Genomic DNA, 20,383 nt, shown 5'->3' with positions numbered 1-20,383 from the left:
AGACATCCATTGAATGCTGGTGAATGTAAGGAGTAGGAATTAACTACTAATGGCAGATAATATCGAATATGGACAGATTTTTTTTAATGAAAAAGCCCTAGTTTTGTGGGTGGTCAGGGGAATATGGTAGTAAAGAAGGCATAAAATGACATGCGTTAGCTATAGCGAAGATTTGTTCCATTTCCGTGTAACAGAGAATAAAGGGAAGTATCGCTAAGGATTTCACTTTGGGACCCATAATTTCAAGAAGAGTGTTTTGTGACTTACTTCCCTCCTGGGAGGCACAGCTTCCTTCCTATGAAGGTGTCTTCCACAACCGTGTGCTCTGCTAATTGAACCAGGTCCTCAGGGTTGATCACTGTTGCAGTTTTTAGAGGGATTCTAGTCCAACAGTTCTTTATTATTCTCCTTAATCTCTCCATTAGCTTTGGAAAGTCTTTCTTCTTTCATTTAAAGTGACACTGCCTTCTTTTACATCCTCGCCCTTTTTCTTCTTTTTGCTGCTTCATCTTCTTCTCCCTGCCTCTTGAATATTTATGATTCCCGTAATGGCATTATATTTTAAAGTCTTTTATTAAATAAACTTTGAAACTTTAGGATAGATTTAGATTTACAGAAAAGTTGTGAAGATAGGTAGAGAGTTCCCATCTACCCTTATTATTAATATCTTACGTTAGTATGGTATATTTGTCACAATTAAGTAACCAAAATTGATACATTATTAACTAAAGTCCCGATTTTACTGAGATTACTTTCGGTCTTTATTCAGTCTTTTTTCTGTTCCAGGAACTTGAGCTCTCATTTTATTTCATGCTTCCTCTGAATCCCCCTCCAGTTCCCGGGAACTCGCCTATGTTATCTTAAACTTCAACCTATCTTTCCATTTCAGACACCTTCCTGGTTGTATAATGTAGTGCCATGTGTTCTGCTTCATCCATGTTATTCCTTCTCTTAGAATGTCCAGCCCCCTGCTTAACTTTTATCACAACACACCTAATCTCCATCTTATCCATTAGGATCTAGCTGAAAAACAAACTTAATCCATATTTTTTCGACACCCCATCTCTTTAAGCAAAGTGGAGTGTTCTGTTACTTCTAATTCCACAGAACTTAATGACAGTATTCATCACACTATAGTATAGTTACTTCTCTATAAGCCTGCTTCCCCTGCACGTCAAACATCTTATTCTGTCTAGGCTGCTGTAACAAAAATGCCATAGACTGGGTGGCTTAAACAACAAACATTTATTTCTCACAGTTCCCGAGGCTGAGAAGTTCAACCAACGCGCCATCAGATTTGACGTCTCATGAGCGCAATCTCCTGGTTTTCAGATCTGCCTGTGTCTTCATGTGGCAGAAGGGACAAGAGAATTCTCTGGGCTTTCTTTTATAAGGGCACTAAGCCATTCCTAAGGACTCTGCCCTCATGACCTAATCACTTTCCAAAGGCCCAGCATCCTAATACCATCACATTGGGCATTAAGATTTAACCTATGAATTTTGAGGGGGGGCACAAACATTCAGTCCATAACTTCAGGCAACCCCTCCAAGTCACAAACTACGTATGACTCACATGGCATTGTGCATAATAAATAGCAGAGAGAGCCTTATGATATGCTTGTTGAGTTAAATTTTGTAATTTTCAGTAAAGTAGAACCTTTCCTTTCCTCACTTTAATTCTAAACAGTTCACTAACAGAACTCTACCTAAGTCTCATATACTGTTAAAAAGTAAAAATGAATCATTTTTATGAGCCACGCTCTTCTATGTTTACCCCATGGACAATGTGCCCCCAGGACACTAATGAATGCTGTTCCTGAGGCCAATCCCTGACTGTGCAGGGCGCGGACAGTTTGGCGCCTGAGCAGGACAGTGCAAGGGAAAGTAATGAGGTGAAAACAGCAGTGCTCATTTTAGCTCTTGCTGTAAAATAAGAAGAAAACAAATCAATGTCTTTCCCTCTGGGAGTTAGTGAATAAACTTCTTAATAAAGTCTGAAATATGCTTCCTCACTCAGTTTCCAGAGGGGAAATAGCATTTTTATAAATCAGTTTAATGTCTCTAAGTTTCTAAACCACCAATCCTATCTTTTATGGGAACTCAACGAATCTAGTTGAAGCCAGTGGGTGTTGAGTATACAGGATAGGGAAAAAAATTGTGGGCTAAATCCATTAGTAAAAATACCCTGTACTGAAAAACTGCTTTGCATAGGAAGATTTGCAAATAAGTTATTTGAAAAGTTGACACTTTCTATTAAAGGGGACTTTATAGGTGAACTGGATCATTCAGAAAAACTGTATGAAATTCCTACCACTATGGAGAGTTATTCTGAAGACATGCAATAGTTTATAACCAAGTTGGGCAATTGTACAATTAGCCAAATCTATTTGTCAACTTTGTTTTCCAAACAGAATTCACAGTATTGTTATCATTAAATTAGCACCATTAAACACCTGGAGTTAATCACTCTTCAAGTATGTGGGTGAGACTTCATTAAGTTCAGAAAATTCATAAACCCACTCTGATCTCTGGAAGCCAGTATGAATCAGAGATTTCTGTATGAAATTAAGCTTATCTGGATAATGTTGACAGTAGTGTGAGCTTTAACCCAAATAACAATGGCATATATGCAGAAAGTAGTCTGCTGGTATGCATCTATCTGCTAATGAACCCATATTACAGTATTCTAAGAAAAAATATTAAAACAGGCAAACAAGAAAATATCTGCTCATTGTGAAACAGGGCTATGAGCAGCACAGGTGATATCATACATAACAGTTATAATGGGTATTTTTAAATGTTTTTAAAACCCTACTGACGGTAGGGAAGATGAGGTTAGATCTAGTTGGTGAACAGCATACCGTGCCATGAATTAAATTCTAGGGATTAAGATTCATGTTGGAGTAACTTAGCCAAGGTGACAGAAATAGAAGTAGCCAAAATTTTCGTGGAAATCAAGGTCTTTATAAAACAATGATGGTCCAAGTCAAGAGAATGATATCCAAAAGGCATATCCTGATGACAAGAGCTACCTTAGAGATGAAAGGAAATCCAAGAGATGGGAGCCGAGTCATGGAATAAAATCACAGCAAAATCCGGAACAAAGCAAGGACCTTAAGTGATTACATTAAATATTTTGCCGATAGGCCACAGATTAATGCAAGGTTTGACCAGCACGATCGGCTCCCGAGAGGCCATGCTCTTGTGCAGAATGAATCACTCTGCATTCTCACAAGCCTGACTTGCTTTCTACCGGCCCTCGTGGAACAGCCTGGCAAAGCGGACAAAAGATTAGTTACAGTTAGTAGGCTCAGTGACATTTTGTAGGGCACTTCTGAGAAGCTGAATCCGTGGGCTTCAGAAGCAATTAGAAGCAATATCAACATCATGGCTCACCACAAATACAGAGATTTAGGTCCCCAGAGAGAGCAACATATAAAGAAAAGCCAAAAATTCTATTCTTTGTTATAAGAAGGTAATTCAATACTCTGAGAAGAATTTGTTTCCAGAGATACTGAAAGCTTTTTTGGTGTCTGTGGGATGTACAATAATGGATAATAGTTCCACACAGTGATACGAAACTATAAGATTAAAATTAGTCCAGAGCTACGTTCAGTGGAGTTGGCCTAGTTGAGACTATACCATGAATGTATAAGCTGTGACTGCGGAATGAGTAGTCACCACGTCTGAGGAAATGGTCAGTGGGCCGGGGAATGGGGCGAGAGACTGAAAAGTTAAAAATTGGCTTTAGAGACATCTTTGAGCAGAAAGTGGCAGGGATCTCAGGTTTTTTGCAGCCAAGCTCTTCACAACTCTAATAACAACTCCCTCCTCTTCTAGGCACACCTGAAAATGGAAATGACCAGTAAGTAATGCTGCATCGTTGTTTTCTTCTAGAAGCTCTGACCCTGTCATTTATATAGGGGAAAGTATTGATCCTCTACTCATACTTCTTCTTCGGGTTTTTCAAGCATTTTGTAGAAGGCACAGTGTATGGGGTTTGGCTACCTATTTGTCAGAGAGCTCTCAAGTATGAGAAATTCAACTGAGAAATTCCAACAACTGAACGAGAAGGTGGCTCTTAAGCTTGGGTAAAGTGGTAAAATCAGAAATCAGAAGTTGCCAAAAAAAAATCAGAGAAAAACATAGCTAGAGTTTTAAAATAGTTTTCCCATTGAAATTTTCAATATGCTTCTCACAATTAGAGAAAAATCATGCCTGCACCTTGAGACAGCTCTGAGTGGCTTTACTTTAACAACAGATGGTTATTTTGCTTTGACGTTACTAAAACAAACAAAGCAGTTGTTAGCAATCCAACCAACTGTTACAATCAAGGTGCTGCAAAGAGACAAACTATTTTAATGTCAAAACCAAATTCTGTGGTTAAGTTTTCTGTGTTGACCTGACTTTGTAGCCTGCCTTTTTGTGGGTGTCTTTGTATATTCATTGGGTTGTGAACTTTAAGAATAATGTCCCTACGCCACCTACCCTTCTTAATTAAAAGTAGAGGTTCTTGAGATGTCCAAGGAGAGGAATTGGGGTTTGAAACTATTTTGAGTCTGAGAAGGGATAGGTGGGAACTCTTGTTGAAATAGACAGTTCAGACACTATACTGCAGTGTCCACGACCTCATGAAAAGGAATTACCCAGAACTCAGACCAGTCCAAAAGGTTTGGAAACATTTCTGTCTTCCCCTCACAACTCAGAAGTGGAGGCATGTGCAACATGGACCTCATGACAGGTGGTTTTTTTTTTGTTTTTCTTTTTGGCTGTGCTGCTCGGCATGAGGGATGTTAGTTCCCCCACCAGGGATCGAACCTGTGCCCCCTGCATTGGGAGCGCGGAGTCTTAACCACTGGACCGCCAGGGAAGTCCCTACATGACCCATCTTGATGTTTAATTTAGCTGATGATCATCGCCGTAACAGAATAACAGAGATTTATTGGCTTGATTCCAGAAATGAAAGTGCTATAAAAGTATATGTGTCTGTACTTGAAGAGACACAAGTTTTGCCATAGAAACACAAAAAAATATATATGCACGTGTATCTTCTTCTTTCTGTTTGTATCATGTTTACTTTCCTTCACAGATATGTAATGCTAATTACTGTGGTGCTAACTTAATGTTTTCTTTTCCAAATAGACCTCAGTCCGATAAAGAGAGTGTGAAGCTTCTCACTGTTAAGACAATTTCTCATGAGTCTGGTAAGCTCCCAGATTGTCGATTAGATGAAAAATGGTTATTTCAAAATCTAACTTGGATTTTGTTCATGTGAACATGACCAAAAAGCATAACTTCTCTAGAAAAACTCAATCATTAACTCCCAAGAAATACAAAATTCTCCTATGAAGGAAAGATGAGCCCTAGAAATACCATTTTTGGTAAGATTATTAGACTATCTGGCTTTTGGAGGTTGCATGCAGATGTGTTCTAAAGAATGGGTGGTGACTAGAGGCATTTTCTTTTCTGCAGTAGTGGCAGAAAAAACATTAAATATGCCGCAGGGTTTTTTTTAAAGTATTGCTGTTGTTTTGTTTCATTTTTGGTAATGGCTGTGTACAGTCTACGGGAACTAGGATTCATCAGTTAAAATGTATATCATATTTTATATCACTTCAAATACTTTAACTGAGCTTCTCAGTGAGGACAAAACACAATTTCCTGTTGATAAAATTTACATTTCTTTTTTCTAGTTTCTTAGGTTTTGATTTTGTTTGGTTTGAAATCTAAAAAGGTTTTCAAAATATAGATATGATTTGTATGAATTACATTTGTATCGAAAGCAATGAAAACTGAGATGCTAGATAGTTTTTAAAAATTAAAAAAACACAGATTACATTTTTGTTTTGAGTAAACAAAATATTTAAAACATCAATATGACAAAACAGATAAATAAAAAGTAATTATGAGTTTTATGAAACAATCTATGTGGCTCGAATTTAAATATCAAGTTACATCAAGACATTTACTATATTCAGTCCCCCCAATTTTACCTATGCAAAATAGTCCCATAATACATATGTTATGTGAAGTGAGAGCTATCAGATGATAAACATTATAAATACGTTGCAAAAAACAATTTTGTAAAACAAAAGCCTATAAATATAGTCCCAATTCAAGAGCAAGATATCAAAGGCTGAATGAGGTCCACATTTCAGGTAGGAGATTCCAACTAGAACAAACTACAACCGATAAACAAAAGAGTTGAAAAGCAAGGGCACCCAAAATCTGCAGAGACGTGGCCAAATCCCTCATGGGAGCCATTTTCTCTTAAGAGAGACTTTCATTCTTGTATCTCTTACACATTTCTTTATTCCCACACTGTTCTCTTGAAGGTAACCATATGAATGAATGAAAGAGTAAAATTCCTCCACAGGATAATTGGAAACCACTCACCAGTCTCTCCTGGCTGTTTACCAGCCTTGACTAAGTAGCTGAGCCTATTCTACTTGGTCAAGGAAAACCTCCAGGCAAGCAGACTAAATGTGAACTAGTCTTGAGTAAGGTTATGAAGGACCCAGAGTGTGACTACACCAGTTATCAAGAAAAGTTCTCAGAATCTGCCTGTGACTTGTAAGCAGCATGACAAACTGTAATTTCATGCACGCTGCTTTATCCCCTCGGGATTTAAACCAAACACTCGGCAGCTTTTGGGGGTCTCCAAGCTGTGGACCAGAAGCCTCTGTATAGGAGCCCTTGGCTCTCCTGGTGAGGAGGGGGCTGAGATCAAGACCACCTGCTCTGCTACCCATTTCTACCAGGGAAATGACAATTGACACCAGAATCACGGCTCTCAGGAGGGGAAATCCACAGAGAAACCTTGTGTTTCTTGGTTGCAAATTTGCTTTCTGATTCTTCTTCAAGGTCCAAGCATAATTCTGTGTAAGCTACTGTCTCCCACCCTCATACTAACTGCAATAATAAGTGGGTAGACCACGGTGGGATAGTTAAGAAGACCCTTAACTACCCAAACTTCCTCTTCTTCATAAGTAGCTTTTCAGGTCATAGGTCTAAGGAGGAAATATTACTATGGAAATAATAAGATCTAGTCTCTGGTACTTTTATTTCTGCCAACCTCCAGTTAGAAAGCACACTTCTTTTAATAAAATAAAAGTCAACCTAGCTGATTATAGAAAATATTTGGTAATAGGGGAAAACTAAAATAGGTGACTCAGAGTTGATTTCAATAGCCTAGAACTGATAATCTAAAACAATGCCCTCCAAATTCTCTTTGTACTACCACAGTTTTTATTAAAGTCTGTCCACCATTAACAGGTTTTGATGGTTCCTGAAACACCTGCAAACAAGTCTCTTCCCACCTTCTTTCAAAACTTACTCAAATACGCTTTCGTTATAAAATTATGCTCACCACACTCAATAGAAATTACATTATTATAATTATTTTCACTTAAATATCTCTTCCCTAATAGTGACATCATTCTAAAATATAACTAGAATAGTCTGAAATGATTGTTTTATATAAGTTCACAGGTTTAGCCTAAATTTCCACTATCTCCTTTATAAAAATTTTTAAATAGTTAAAAAATACAGAAAAAGAATTTGATAGAACGAATATGTGACAACTCACCACTCAGAAGTGATGATTGTTATATTTCATATTATGTGCTACATGGCCTAAGGGACATAGTATTAATTAATGCACCAATGTGGGTAACAACATGAAATTTGAGATTCAATGGTCTTAAGAATTCATTGGATTGGTCAGTATGTCAATTTATAAACTCTGGTCTTATATCTCAAAATAAATTTTGCCATTTTAGAGGTCAATATATCATGTTTCCAAGGAAACAGAGCTCTGCAGCAATTCACCTTCAGGCGGAATGCCAGTGGATGCTAAATTTTCTGGGTTTCTACAAGCCTCTATGTGTAATGGTTATTGTTCTGAGTATTTTCTCCGGATAAGACAGTTCCTTGCCTCAAATCCTCCTCCTCTAATTGGCCATGGTGTTCATCCATCCACACTTCCTGCTTCTTCTAAATATGTTCTTTCTCAAGCAGGGTTCTTCCGTTGAAAATGTGGCCCGCAATGTTTAAAATCTGATTATTTCGATTGGGAGCTTTCTTTAATGTAAAAGAGAAAGCCTACTAGGGTATACACAAGAATGTGCTTTCAGAAAAAAATGAGCACCAAACATAGCAGATCACGGAGTCCTTTATGAGAACATATAAGATGCCACTCAGGTTTAGTAAGAAGTCTTGCCAAGTTAAACATCCTCATGATTTACTACAAAATATACATGTGACATGATGCATTTTAAACATGATTCCCACTTACACCACTCCTCAGAAAGTTAATGTACATTATCTCATTTTTAACATGTAAGGCTATACAAATATGAAGAAAATTGTCTAAATTAAGGAATACATGATTCCACAAAAGAAAGAAAACACTGTATCACTGAATTTAATTTCAAAGCATCACTTGGTTTTGAACTATTTGGAGGAAGAAAAAGCAGATCTGAATCCATTTATAATTTTCCTTTGCTTGGAAAACTCTGATAAGTTTTTATTACTTATGATTAAGTTCCAACACTTTAGCATGTCTACAAGGCCTTTCATGATGTGCCAGATTTCACTTGCTCAAATTTTGAACCACTTAATAACACATACTTCCCAGATGTCACTCATCTCCTATCCTCTGTGTTCCTCACTGAACTCAAGCTCTTTTGAAGAAGGAGACAGCACCTTGGTCTCCTTTGTCACTCCCACCTCCCCCTCCTACTCATTGTGGTAATTACATATTATTCATATATTATTAGTATACTAATACTAATTAGTATGTTATGGTAATTACTCATTAAATGTACAGTTACTTTTCCGTTTATTTGTGTTTTACAAACGTTCATTAACAACTAGAAATGAACAACTGTAAAGATGAGGGAAAGATTCATAGATGTATAAAGCCATACAGAGATTCAGCATCTGTCTTCACAGCCCTTCAGTAGTTGCGTAAATCTCTGCATTTACACCAAGGCTTCCTTGACTGTCCCAGCTGTACGTGGTCTTTCTCTCCTCTAACTGTTGATTGGCAAGTCATCATGCACTACTGCCTTGAATATCTCTTCGTGGCTTAAACTGCCATTTTAATATTTGACCACGTTATGCATAATGGAGAATGGGGGAAAATGGGGAATAGAAAAGAATTAAAAATTACTTATGAGAGAAAACCTTGATATGATCAGTATTGGCATTTGGTGTATTTCTTTTTTTTTTTTTTTTTTTTTAATAAGGGTTACTATCTTTTTTTTTTTTTTATTTATGGCTGTGTTGGGTTTTCGTTTCTGTGCAAGGGCTTTCTCTAGTTGTGGCAAGCGGGGGCCACTCTTCATCGTGGTGCGCGGGCCTCTCACTATCGCGGCCTCTCTTGTTGCGGAGCACGGGCTCCAGACGCGCAGGCTCAGCAGTTGTGGCTCACGGGCGCAGTTGCTCCACGGCATGTGGGATCCTCCCAGACCAGGGCTCGAAACCGTGTCCCCTGCATTGGCAGGCAGATTCTCAACCACTGAGCCACCAGGGAAGCCCTGGTGTATTTCTTTCCAGTTGTTTTTTTCTAGGTGTATATGTACTTTGTTTGCTTTTACCATATATATCATTATTGTAACTATTATTTGAATCATATGGTTATTGAATCTTTCCACACTTTCTACTCCCAGTTAGACAGACTTTGGGAGATATTAAGAATTGAAGTTTTTCATATGATTTGTTTTACATGACTTCTGGCAGACAGTAGGGGTTCAATAAATGTTTCTTTTGTTTACTTCTTATTCCTGTACTTTATAGCCATGGATTCCAGGACATGCTGTGCTTTTTGTTAAATAAACAATAGTGAGCAAAGGGTTGTAGTGGGGCAGGGGCTGTGAGGGCTGTTGCTCTGAGCCTGACATTTCTTGAAGCAGAAGACTTGAGGAGCTCTTGAAGGGGAGTCCCAGGTTTGTTCTTCTTAGGTCTCTGGTACTATTTATTATCACCATGACAGTGTAGGTAACGGGTGACATCAATGGAGTCCCCAGAAGACTGGTTTCCTAGCTGGCAGATAAAAGCTGGAGCAAAACAATGACATTTATTCTCAAAGTTGGACACTTGGACCCATACTGATTTTATATAATGTGACTGCTGTTGTTACTTGAATCTACATGAAAGACACAGGCAATGTGAAATGCTTTGAACACAAACCCAAGAGCATGTAAAAATGCTTGGGGGCTTCCCTGGTGGCGCAGTGGTTAAGAATCTGCCTGCCAACGCAGGGGACACGGTTTCGAGCCCTGGGCCGGGAAGATCCCACATGCCGCGGAGCAACCGGGCCCGTGCGCCACAACTACTGAGCCTGCGCTCTGGAGCCCGCGAGCCACAACTACTGAGCCCGCGCACCTAGAGCCCGTGCTCGGCAACAAGAGGAGCCACCGCAGTGAGAAGACCACGCACCACAACGAAGAGTAGCCCCTGCTCGCCGCAACTAAAGAAAGCCCATGTGTAGCGACGAAGAACCAATGCAGCCAAAAATAAATAAAATAAATAAATTAAAAAAAAGAATGCTTGGGGCCTCTCAGTTCCCCATCATCCTAAGTTAATATTTATCTTTATATTGATGATGGAATAACATTGTTATTTTGAGCAATGTTCCCTGTGCTGCTTTGTATGTCATCAAAGTATTCATGTTGCCCTATAAATTCATTTTCACGAAACTCTCACTGAATTATTCAAACAAAGGACCCTAGAATGTTTTCCTGATAAAATGGCATTTTAAATATATGATGTAGTTTTGCTCAGGCAGAGCCAGCTTACGGAACAAGCAAAATTCAATAACTTATTCCCTAGGGCGCCTCTCTTGCTATCACCTCCCAACTCACACCCCCTATCTGCAGGAAGTGAGTTAGCATTGCTCCTCTAGGGTAAAAATAAACAATGGCCGAATAAAGCTCATAAATCTTGGTGAACGATTTCCAGGCAATACCAAGAGGTAAGCTGTGGCTCTAATGACGTTCTTGAAGGGAAACTGGACTTTCCTTGAAAAACAAAAAACAAGCCAAGAAACTTTTATTTTCATGCTTATTCACTCTCTGAGCTTATAGACCAAAGCATATCTTCTGTTTTTAGGTGAACACTCTGCACAAGGAAAAACCAAGAACTGACAGCTTGATGGATCCTCTCCACACCTGGGCAATAAATATGTAAGTTCCCTAATTTCACTCACTGCGATACTCATTAATATCTGTTTTGTTAGCCTGCTGCAGCTCAGATTATTTTTAAAGACTTTTATAACCTGAAAAGTTAATAGCTTGTGTCAGCTAAACCATCATTTTCTATTTGTCTAAAAACAAACTCTAAGAACACTTGCCAGAGAAATAAATGTCTTGGGGGCTGTAGAAGATTCTTCCAGTTGCCCTGCCTACCTCAGGAATGATACAATTCATTCTTTCTGCCTGTTGGTAATGTTTCCTCATAGATGCAGTTTGCCTCTGCCTGGGTCAGCATATACATACTTAACAGTGGCAGTTAGACAGGGTTCTATTGCTAAGGAAGACTTGCAGGACCCAAAATGACAGTAAAAAAAAAAAAAAAGGATATGACACAGCAGCTGCATTAAGGTAAGAATGCACATCACAGCCAAAGGCTGGCTCAGGGAGAGGGGTCCAGAGATGCCAGGTGGGAAATCCAATTGTCCTCTCTCAGTAAGAACCGTACCCAGATGTACTTTCTCTCTGGAGCCAGGAACCATGGATGTGTGCACAAAGTACCTCAAACAAGGTGATCCAAAATGCACCCTCAGCTGGGGTTTCTTATACAGTAAGTCCCCTACATATGAACCTTCAAGTTGCGAACTTTCAAAGATGCAAACATGCATTCCATCAACGTCAGGCATGAGTGAAATTGCACTCTGTCTCCTATTCCTGACGACCCTTCAGCTCTACCATCTCCCACCTCCTCTCCCTCCTCCAGTCAGTAACTCTTCTTGCCTGTTCACTCGATGCCAGCTGTTGTTCTGTACTACTGTACTTTTCAAAGTACTGTACTGTAAGAGTAAAAATATTTTCTTCATTTTTTGGTTTTTTAAATGTATTATTTGTGTGAAAAGTACTATAAACCTATTACAGTACAGTACTATACAGCTGATTGTGTTAGTTGGGTACCTAGGCTAACTTTGTTGGACTTACGAACAAATTGGACTTACGAACACACTCTTGGAACGGAACTCGTTTGTATATAGGGAACTTACAGAACCCAGATGGTCATGTAGGCACATTCTTGCTGTATAACTAGATGAGTGACAGAGCCCTCCAGGTGTCTCAATGAGACGAGATGCAAGGTGATCAATCTCATTACATTAATTGTTAATCAATGAATAATTGAAACCTCTCAAAACTATGGTTACAAGCAACTGCTATTCTGTGTGTTCCATTCTTTGACCAGGAGTCAGTGCAATGCAGGTACATGTCTTATTTCAGTAAAACAACTCAGCCCGATTTCAGGCCTGCTGGAATTAACCTTTCCAGCTTAGCATGGGACTGTCTTTTGCTTTTCTAGAATTGGGTAAGAAAAGTTTCTTTTGACTTATTTTTCACAAGCAGCATTGATTTAGTGCCCTCACAATTAGTGTTTGATAATTTTTAGAACCTGCAGAGAAATTTACCCTTTAGCAACTAATAGTAAAAAGGCAAAAGAACAGATAAGTAGGTGTATGCCCAGAACTGGCCTAAACACAATGGTAGTCACTCTGGGTAGTGTCCGGGGGGAATGTCATTGTTATGCTCACTACTTATGTCTACTTCCCAGCACGAATACAATGCTGTTACGGATACTCAGCCACTGTTTATTGAATAAATGATGCCAGCCATGCTTCTCTGGCCAGGAGCAGGAGACGTAAACAAAGGAGTGTCATCCAGACATGCATCAGTGTCAGAATTTCATCCTTCTCTAGCCAGCAAGGGGTGGGTTAGGATGAGAGGAATCTGGGACTTTGCCTGTCCTTTTGCAATGCACTGTTTCAGATGCAAGATTCAAGAACCTGAGAAGTGTGAGAAATTTGTGGAGACGTGGTCCAGCTCTCTCTGGTATATGGCAAGCTTCCTTCCATACAAGCTATGGTTTCTTTGCAATCCTGTGGCTAGTAAAAGGATGCTTTCCAGATTGTTAAAATGCTCAAATCTTAGTGACCAGTTGTCCAATTTGGAGGAAGAAGAAGTCTTCTGTTCAGTTGGAAAGAGAAAGAAAGAAAAGTCTCTATGCAGGAGACAGTCTCTATACAGGAGAAAAGGAAGAGTACTGACCCAAACAAGCTCAACAAAATGAATTATCATCCAACTCCCATTTCTTTCGATTTTTGTACTTTAAAAAATATTCCTAGCCTCTAATCTCATGTCTTTTGATTTGCAGAGGTAAATAGCTTCTGTTGCCTTTCTGAGTAATTGTGGAATTACATAACAATGTTCTGAAGAGTAAAGATGAAAGTAATGGGAAGAAACATGTTTGAAATTGGTCAGTTCTATTGTCCATTTGTCTTACCCTTTTTTCAATATATTTCTCTTAGCAACCATTGTACTTTAAATGTAGTAACCGCTGAGTAATTGCTTTCTCCTAGAAATCAGATATCACCTAGAAATAAGATATCAACTCAGAAATTCAGGATAAATAGGAATGCATTTATCAGAACTAGAAGTTGAGAAAAGAAGTTGAGAAGTCTTTGGATTGGTATGCAACAGCAAACACTGATATGGAAACATTCACTCATGTTAAAATTTTTCACCTCAGGATAAATTTCTAGATGTATTTAATGCCTGCTGCTTCGTATAATGATCATCTATTTTGTGCTGAATGTTGTACTTAATGGAATTCCAAAATACCTTTAATCTATGATCCTTGCCCTCTCTGCAAAACTTTGTCTAGTGAGAACATGAAATCACACACAAGAAATAAGAAAACAGAGAAAAATATTAAAAAGCTATATGGGCATGATTGATATAATTCATCAATTCAATCTAGTTCTAAAATCTCTTAAGACTTTTATGTCAACAAGAGGAAGGTTGATAGGAGTTTCAAAAAATACTATCCTTCACTGCAGATTTATTGCTATATTTAGGGACCATAATTTATTTAGAATAAGAAAATGATTATTTTAGTTTAAGCTTTCCCTGTATAATTCATTTTCCTCTCAGCTATTAGCTGATAGCTCCCTCAAAATGGCTATTAGTGCAAAAATAACTTGTGGTAAGTTTTGAAGGCCACTGGAATCAAAGATTAGAGATACATTAGCTGTATGTACTTCTATACATATTTGTGCTCACTTATAATACAAATATGCTCTGTTATTTTCTTCTGAGGTTAATTCTTTTATGACAAGAGTTTAATTCTTTTATGACAAAGTGACAGGGAATTGATTTGCTGTTACCTAGGACTTCTGCTAAGGCCAGAATTTTTATGCCAAAATGTAGAGCAGGAAAGCACATCCTTTTCTTACTGATGCCAACAAATGGTCTGAACAAATTGGTTAATAATGAGTGTGAAGGGACATTAGCTAATAATATCTATATGGGGAAAATATATAAAAAAACTAAATGTAAAAAAAAGTAGAAGAAAAATTTGTTAGGTTTTATTATGTGTCTGATTAGGAATTTTCAGACCATGAAACAATATAACACAATGGAAATAATAGGAATTCTACTACATCATGACTTAAAATTTCCAAACATAAAAATTATCATAAAGAAAACTATAAATTATAAATCGGGAATATGTTTGTCATAAATATGAGACCAATTCATTAATATTTTAAATATACAAAGACATTTATACAAATCGGAAATTTTTTAAATGAGCAAAGGCCATGAACAGGCAATTCACAGAGGAGGAAATAAAAATGGTAATATAAAATTATAGAAGAGTTCCTGTACTATTACTAATCAAAAATGGAATTAAGACCAAAAAAATTATTACCTTCATTAGTTTTTCTTTTTCTAATTTTTAAAAATCATACTGGTGAAGCAAATAGTATCATATGCTGCATTTGACAGTATAAATTGGATTAACTGGATTAATCTTTCCTAAGAGCAGTTTGGTAATATTCACTAAGAGACTTAAAGTATTCACATTTGTCACCTAGTAACTTAACTTTTAGGAAATTTTCAAAAGGAAATTATTTGAAATGTGATTAAAGATTAATATACAAAGAATGGTAGCAAACATTTAGAAACAGCATGTCCAGTGGTATGGAAATTTCAGATAAATTAGGTATGACCCAATCAATGACATTATACAACTAACAAAAGTGATTATCAAGACAATTTTTTAATTGCATGTAGACACGTCCAAGATATATCTTAAATGGGGAAAAACAATTTTAGAACTGAGAAGAAAGTCTTTTAATTGTTCTGAGACCAATCCTGTGCTGCAGAAGGGAGACCTGCTGCCGCCTGGCCGCTCCCTCTGCAGCAGGTCTCCTGTCCGTTCTGTTCCAAGCCACCTGCCAGCGTAAGAAGTGAGGGGAGTTTCAGGTCAATGAAGAACCAAGGGGCAGCAAGACCAATAACTTGTATGAAGGTCTCATCTCACAGATCCTCAACAAAGTGGAATGTTACCCCTTTCTATTTTTCTTGCAGATACAATTCACTGTACTTCTGTAATTTTCTAAATGATACCCTTGATAATCTAAAAGCATCTTTGTGAACTTCCAGAAAAGCTTAACATGTTTTTCAATTATTTTTCTTACATTTTAAAATGAATAATGAGGGCTAAAAAGAAAACATCACAAGTAAAACAAGATTTATTTTCTGATCCTGGTCTATGGCCTTCAACAAATTTCTTTATAATGCTTTGCAGTAGGTTCCACATCTATAAAACCAGGACAGAATGACCTTTTCTCCTAAAACCATTGTGCTTCTTTGCTTATAAAGTGTTGTCAATATGATTAAAGAATCCATCATGATACTTTATTATTAAAGTGATCATTAATTTTTTGTAAGAATCACAAATATACAAAATTTTAGGGTTGTGAGAGGTTCAGTGACCATAAAGTTCTTCAGTGACCATAAAGAAGCCAGCACACTGAATTTTAGAGAGATTATAATGTTGGAAAGAAAGCTTATGCTGTATTGGTACAGACATTCAAACTGAAATGTCAACTAATGAATAAAATCGTTAATGAAGCAAGCAAAATTCATTTCTTGAGAAAGACTGTCAATGTGTAATACACTCTGATGAAAAATCCAGTTTGTTCCTATATTGGTTTCTGATCTTTGAGAAAAAAAAGATCAATACAATATTAATCATGAGCATTATCCTACTCACATAAATTGAGATGTTTACCTAGCTGATCTATGCTGCAAACGCTTAGCTTCACTTAGAAACTCACCTACGGAGGATTACAGTTCCATTGAAGAAAAAGTGACAGAGATCTTACTCCTTGCCCAGTACTAGACCAGGTATTAAGAGGGACACAACATGGTTTGCTGTCCTCAAGGAGCTTAGACAAGTGTAGAGAAATACAAATAAGATCATTTTAATAGAATATAGTAAATAAGAGAGTGGTATGTAAAGATAGCCATGGTACCTTGAAGTTTAATGGTAAATTTCTTAGAGAAGATAGTATTTAAGTTGAGACTTACAGGGTAAGAAAAAAAAAATGACCTGGGTTTTTCTAGACACAGGGAATATGTAAATGCAAAGAACTGTGAAACTGAGTGGTATATGAAAAAAATTATAGATAATTGGTTAACTTAGAGCTGTTCTATATACAGCTGCTGCAGGGTCAATGAACCACTGATACTATTCCACAACAAGATTAAGTACAGAAACTGAGTGTAAGCATTTAAAAATTGTTATAGCAATCTGCTATTGCTTCAACATTTTATTCACATTATTTTATTCTTTAAAATATCAGTTTGCAACTGATTATAAATTTTTAAAAACCAACCTGGTCCATAGATAACTTGGGAAGCAAGGGCCTGGAAGATATAGTTCAATGCCAGAAGGGCTGAGAAATGAGGCTGAAGCAGTGGAAGACACCAGATCATGAGAGGTCTTGTTTCCCATGCTAAGCTAAATCATAAAGGACTTCACATGGCGAGAATGAAATACTTTCTTTTTCTAAGCAGAATAAAATCTGACTCTTTCCTTTTTACTAATGCCATCAAGCAGCGATTTATTTATTTGGGGAGACCCTCTGACCTTGAATGTAAAACACACCCAGGAAGTTAGTCCAGAATTTGAGAGCGGGGAGTGTTTCAGTCATCCCTGTAATCATTATGCTCCTTCTAGGGCTACGCCATGCTCTGGCCTGTGCGAGACCATCTGTCAGCCACAGGTGCTCTGGGAGGACATTAGAAATGCCCTGCTTTACAGTCCTTTCCACAGACTAAGACTTGACCTGGATCCTGTGTCCACTCTCTGTTCTTCCAACTGCCCCGCAAGACATGGTAACCAGTGTCCGGCTCCCGCACTGCAAGGCAGCAATGCAACCACCCCTAGCAAAGGCCCTGCCTCACCGACCATGCCATGAGGGAGCAAGATGCAGGTCTCCACCCTGGTGCCACTGCCCACCCTCACCCCCCACCATATAATCCTCCTCCCGGACTCCAACAGACCACCGGCACTGCCATCAGCAGCACGACAGCACCTACCCTGCCATGCCGGGCACGTGCCCCTTTCCCAATTAAAGCACAGAAGCTTCCTTCTCCTGCTCTTTTAGGGGGCCAATACACAAAGTTGTTTCTGTACCGCAAACAAGAAAACCCAAAGTAATAAACCAAAGCCCTGACTCTCCTTCCTGTGAAGGAGAAGTGCAGAGTTGCCTGTTCACTCTTCTCCCTGATAAGTACGCGGCAGCAAAAGCATGAAAGTTGCCAATAAATTTCTTAATTACTCACATTGTTACCCCAAGCAACAGACCTCGAACGATGTCGCGTTAGTGATAAGGTACAGTGAAGTGCTTTAATCAGAAGAGGAATATGATGAGATTTGTGCTTGAGACACATCACTGAGTGTTCAATGTGGAAGATTAATTCAACAGGAGTAAGACCGGAAGCCGAGAGGTCAGAGGACTATTTCAGTATTCCCCGGGAAAAGAACAAGGGCTTCACCAGGTCTGCAAGTACAGTAGGGATACAGATGAAGAGGCAGAATAGAATAAAGAATTGCCTGGAAGGTAGCATTCTCCAGAGGTAGGGATTGTGTGCGTGTAGGCATTGGGGAAGGAGAACTATTAGGGGTATAGATTATGCCCACAGATCTAGCATGAGTGCCTGGATGGATCATGAAGGTAAGAGCAAAGATTGGAATTATGGAGCGAGAGGGAATAGGTTTGGGAGGCAGTCTAGTGGGTTTCCTTTCAGACTTGTTGAGGTTGAAGTGCTTATGAGACATTCCAGTGACTCTACTGGGTGGAAAAATTCAGCTGGTCACTAACATTTCTTACCAAGAGATGGTCTCCCCCAGCATCTCTACTTCTTCACTTTCTTGGAATCTGAACTTTTTTGTTTCCCCCTTTCCCACCCCACAGGCTTACTCTTCAGCTTCTGTGCTCCAGAGGTAGAAAGGGAGAAAGCCCTGTGGATTCAATCCTGACTTCCAACCCTGCTCGCCAGTGTGCACCAGTCACCTGTCCCAATAAAGTGATGTCCAGATGACACGCAATAATAGAAGAGAATCGGAAACCATCCTCGGCCTCTCCTGTCCTTTAAGATGTGAAAAAACACATTACCACATTTTATAGGAACATTCCTAGGGGAGGGAATTTTAGGAGGGGCGTCTGTGAGCAGGTAACCTGACAGCCCAGGCAGGTGGCTTCACTGATGAAATGACTGTCCCTTGAGTTTAAAGTTTTCAGAACTAACATTTCTTATCCACAGAGACTTTCCTACTTTCTCAGTGTTCTTTTGTTACCTAACGTTTGTATTTATTGTTTTCCACTATGTTAATGCAGGGAACATTTGCAAGTGTATTATTAAATATTGGGTCGAAATCCTGCCATGCCACTTTGTACATAAAGATATTTTATTCATGCTTCCATGTGTTACTTTTCATAAATAATTGCTGTGCTCAACACACTAAAAATATGATAATACGACTGTGAAAATGGCAATGATATTGTCTTCCCATAATTATGAGTATTTTGGGATTGATTATTAGACTATGAGAGCTCACTAGTGAAAGGCATCTAATAAGTGAGAAAGGGACAAAGGATTCACGTATTAGACCCTGTTCAAGGGAAGTCAATTTCTTTGGTCTTTCTCTTTGTAATTCACACTATGTGACAAGGATGTAAGGGCATTTATGACACTCTGTACCGCATTCATTACGAAGATAACAGGACTGTGCTTTTTCATAATCCACTTGATTGACACTATCTCTGTGCATTTTTATTTTCTTTTAGAAATGTATTGATTTGTTCTAGCAATCATTGTTAAATCTCCAGTTTGTAGAAACCAACATTTCATAAATACATAATTGTGATATTATTTTTCAGTGTATCACTTTCCTAAAAATACCATATGATTATAGCTGCCACTCCATCAGGGTCAAATTCTTCTGTTGAAGGCTGACTGATAAACCTTGACTACTCCTTGGACACAAGGGATCAAGACATCATGTTGGCTGAAGTTCTGTGGAAAGTTTTGGAACGAAAAAGCTGCCAGTGGCAGCTCTTTAACTTTTATGATTACCTAAGCTGATTTCGGTGCTAAATTGTCTTAGTGATATGAGGACAATGTAGTAGAGACAGAAGGGTACATTTAAAACTACCTTTTACAATTTATTTTGTTGCAGTGTATTTTAAAGTGGTCAGCGTTAAGGATTATGTGAATAATCATTTTGGTTTTTGCTCCCTGATGTCTGCACTACTTCTAATCAAGGACACCAAACAAGAATACTTATATTTCTTACTGGTGCCTCTTTATGTTTCTTTGAGAAGAAAAATGGGGAATAAAAAAGAAAAAGAACGACAATAGGGTATAGAAAAAGGCTAGGATCTCCAGTACCTACACTTTCCCTTGAGGGATGCTTTGCCCATGCTTAACTCTAACCTAGAAGTCTTTAAATGGGTGCAACAATGGCTAGAGCACGCCAACCATGGAGCATTTGTCTTCAAAAGGAAAATATTCCAACACCCCCAGAATGCTTTACAGAGCAAAAGCATTGTTACACAGAATGTAGTAAAGATACAAACTCTTCTGCAATTTAAATTACTGCAAATGATACGCTATTCTGACTTCTAGAAAAACCATTTTCTTGACCTTTAATAAATATTGTTCGAAGAGAGTTTATAAGGATCAGGAAGAAGGAAAGCTTTTTAAACATAATGAAAGAATGAAATTCACTCTAGTTCAAGAATTATACGTAAGGAATATGCTTTATACTTACAACTATAGCATTAAAT

At 38.2% G+C, this 20,383-nt stretch overlaps 1 protein-coding gene across 2 annotated transcripts in view; it reads left to right on the top strand.

Annotated features, from left to right (window-relative positions):
- Positions 1–19,012, top strand: part of EMCN (endomucin) — a 95,455-nt gene extending 76,443 nt beyond the window's left edge. For both annotated transcript variants that reach the window (XM_059922486.1, XM_059922485.1), the window contains 4 exons: positions 3,841–3,865; positions 5,143–5,204; positions 11,116–11,189; positions 18,509–19,012. In XM_059922486.1, coding sequence (XP_059778469.1) covers positions 3,841–3,865; positions 5,143–5,204; positions 11,116–11,150 — 122 coding nt within the window. In that variant the 3' untranslated portion in view covers positions 11,151–11,189; positions 18,509–19,012. The remainder of the gene's footprint in view (positions 1–3,840; positions 3,866–5,142; positions 5,205–11,115; positions 11,190–18,508) is intronic.
- The last annotated feature ends 1,371 nt before the right edge of the window (positions 19,013–20,383 follow it).

Source organism: Balaenoptera ricei, chromosome 5, assembly GCF_028023285.1.
Source record: "Balaenoptera ricei isolate mBalRic1 chromosome 5, mBalRic1.hap2, whole genome shotgun sequence".
NCBI classification, from domain to species: domain Eukaryota; kingdom Metazoa; phylum Chordata; class Mammalia; order Artiodactyla; family Balaenopteridae; genus Balaenoptera; species Balaenoptera ricei.
The sequence above is the reverse complement of the archived record's forward strand: the minus strand, read 5'-3'. Positions and strand labels throughout refer to the sequence as shown.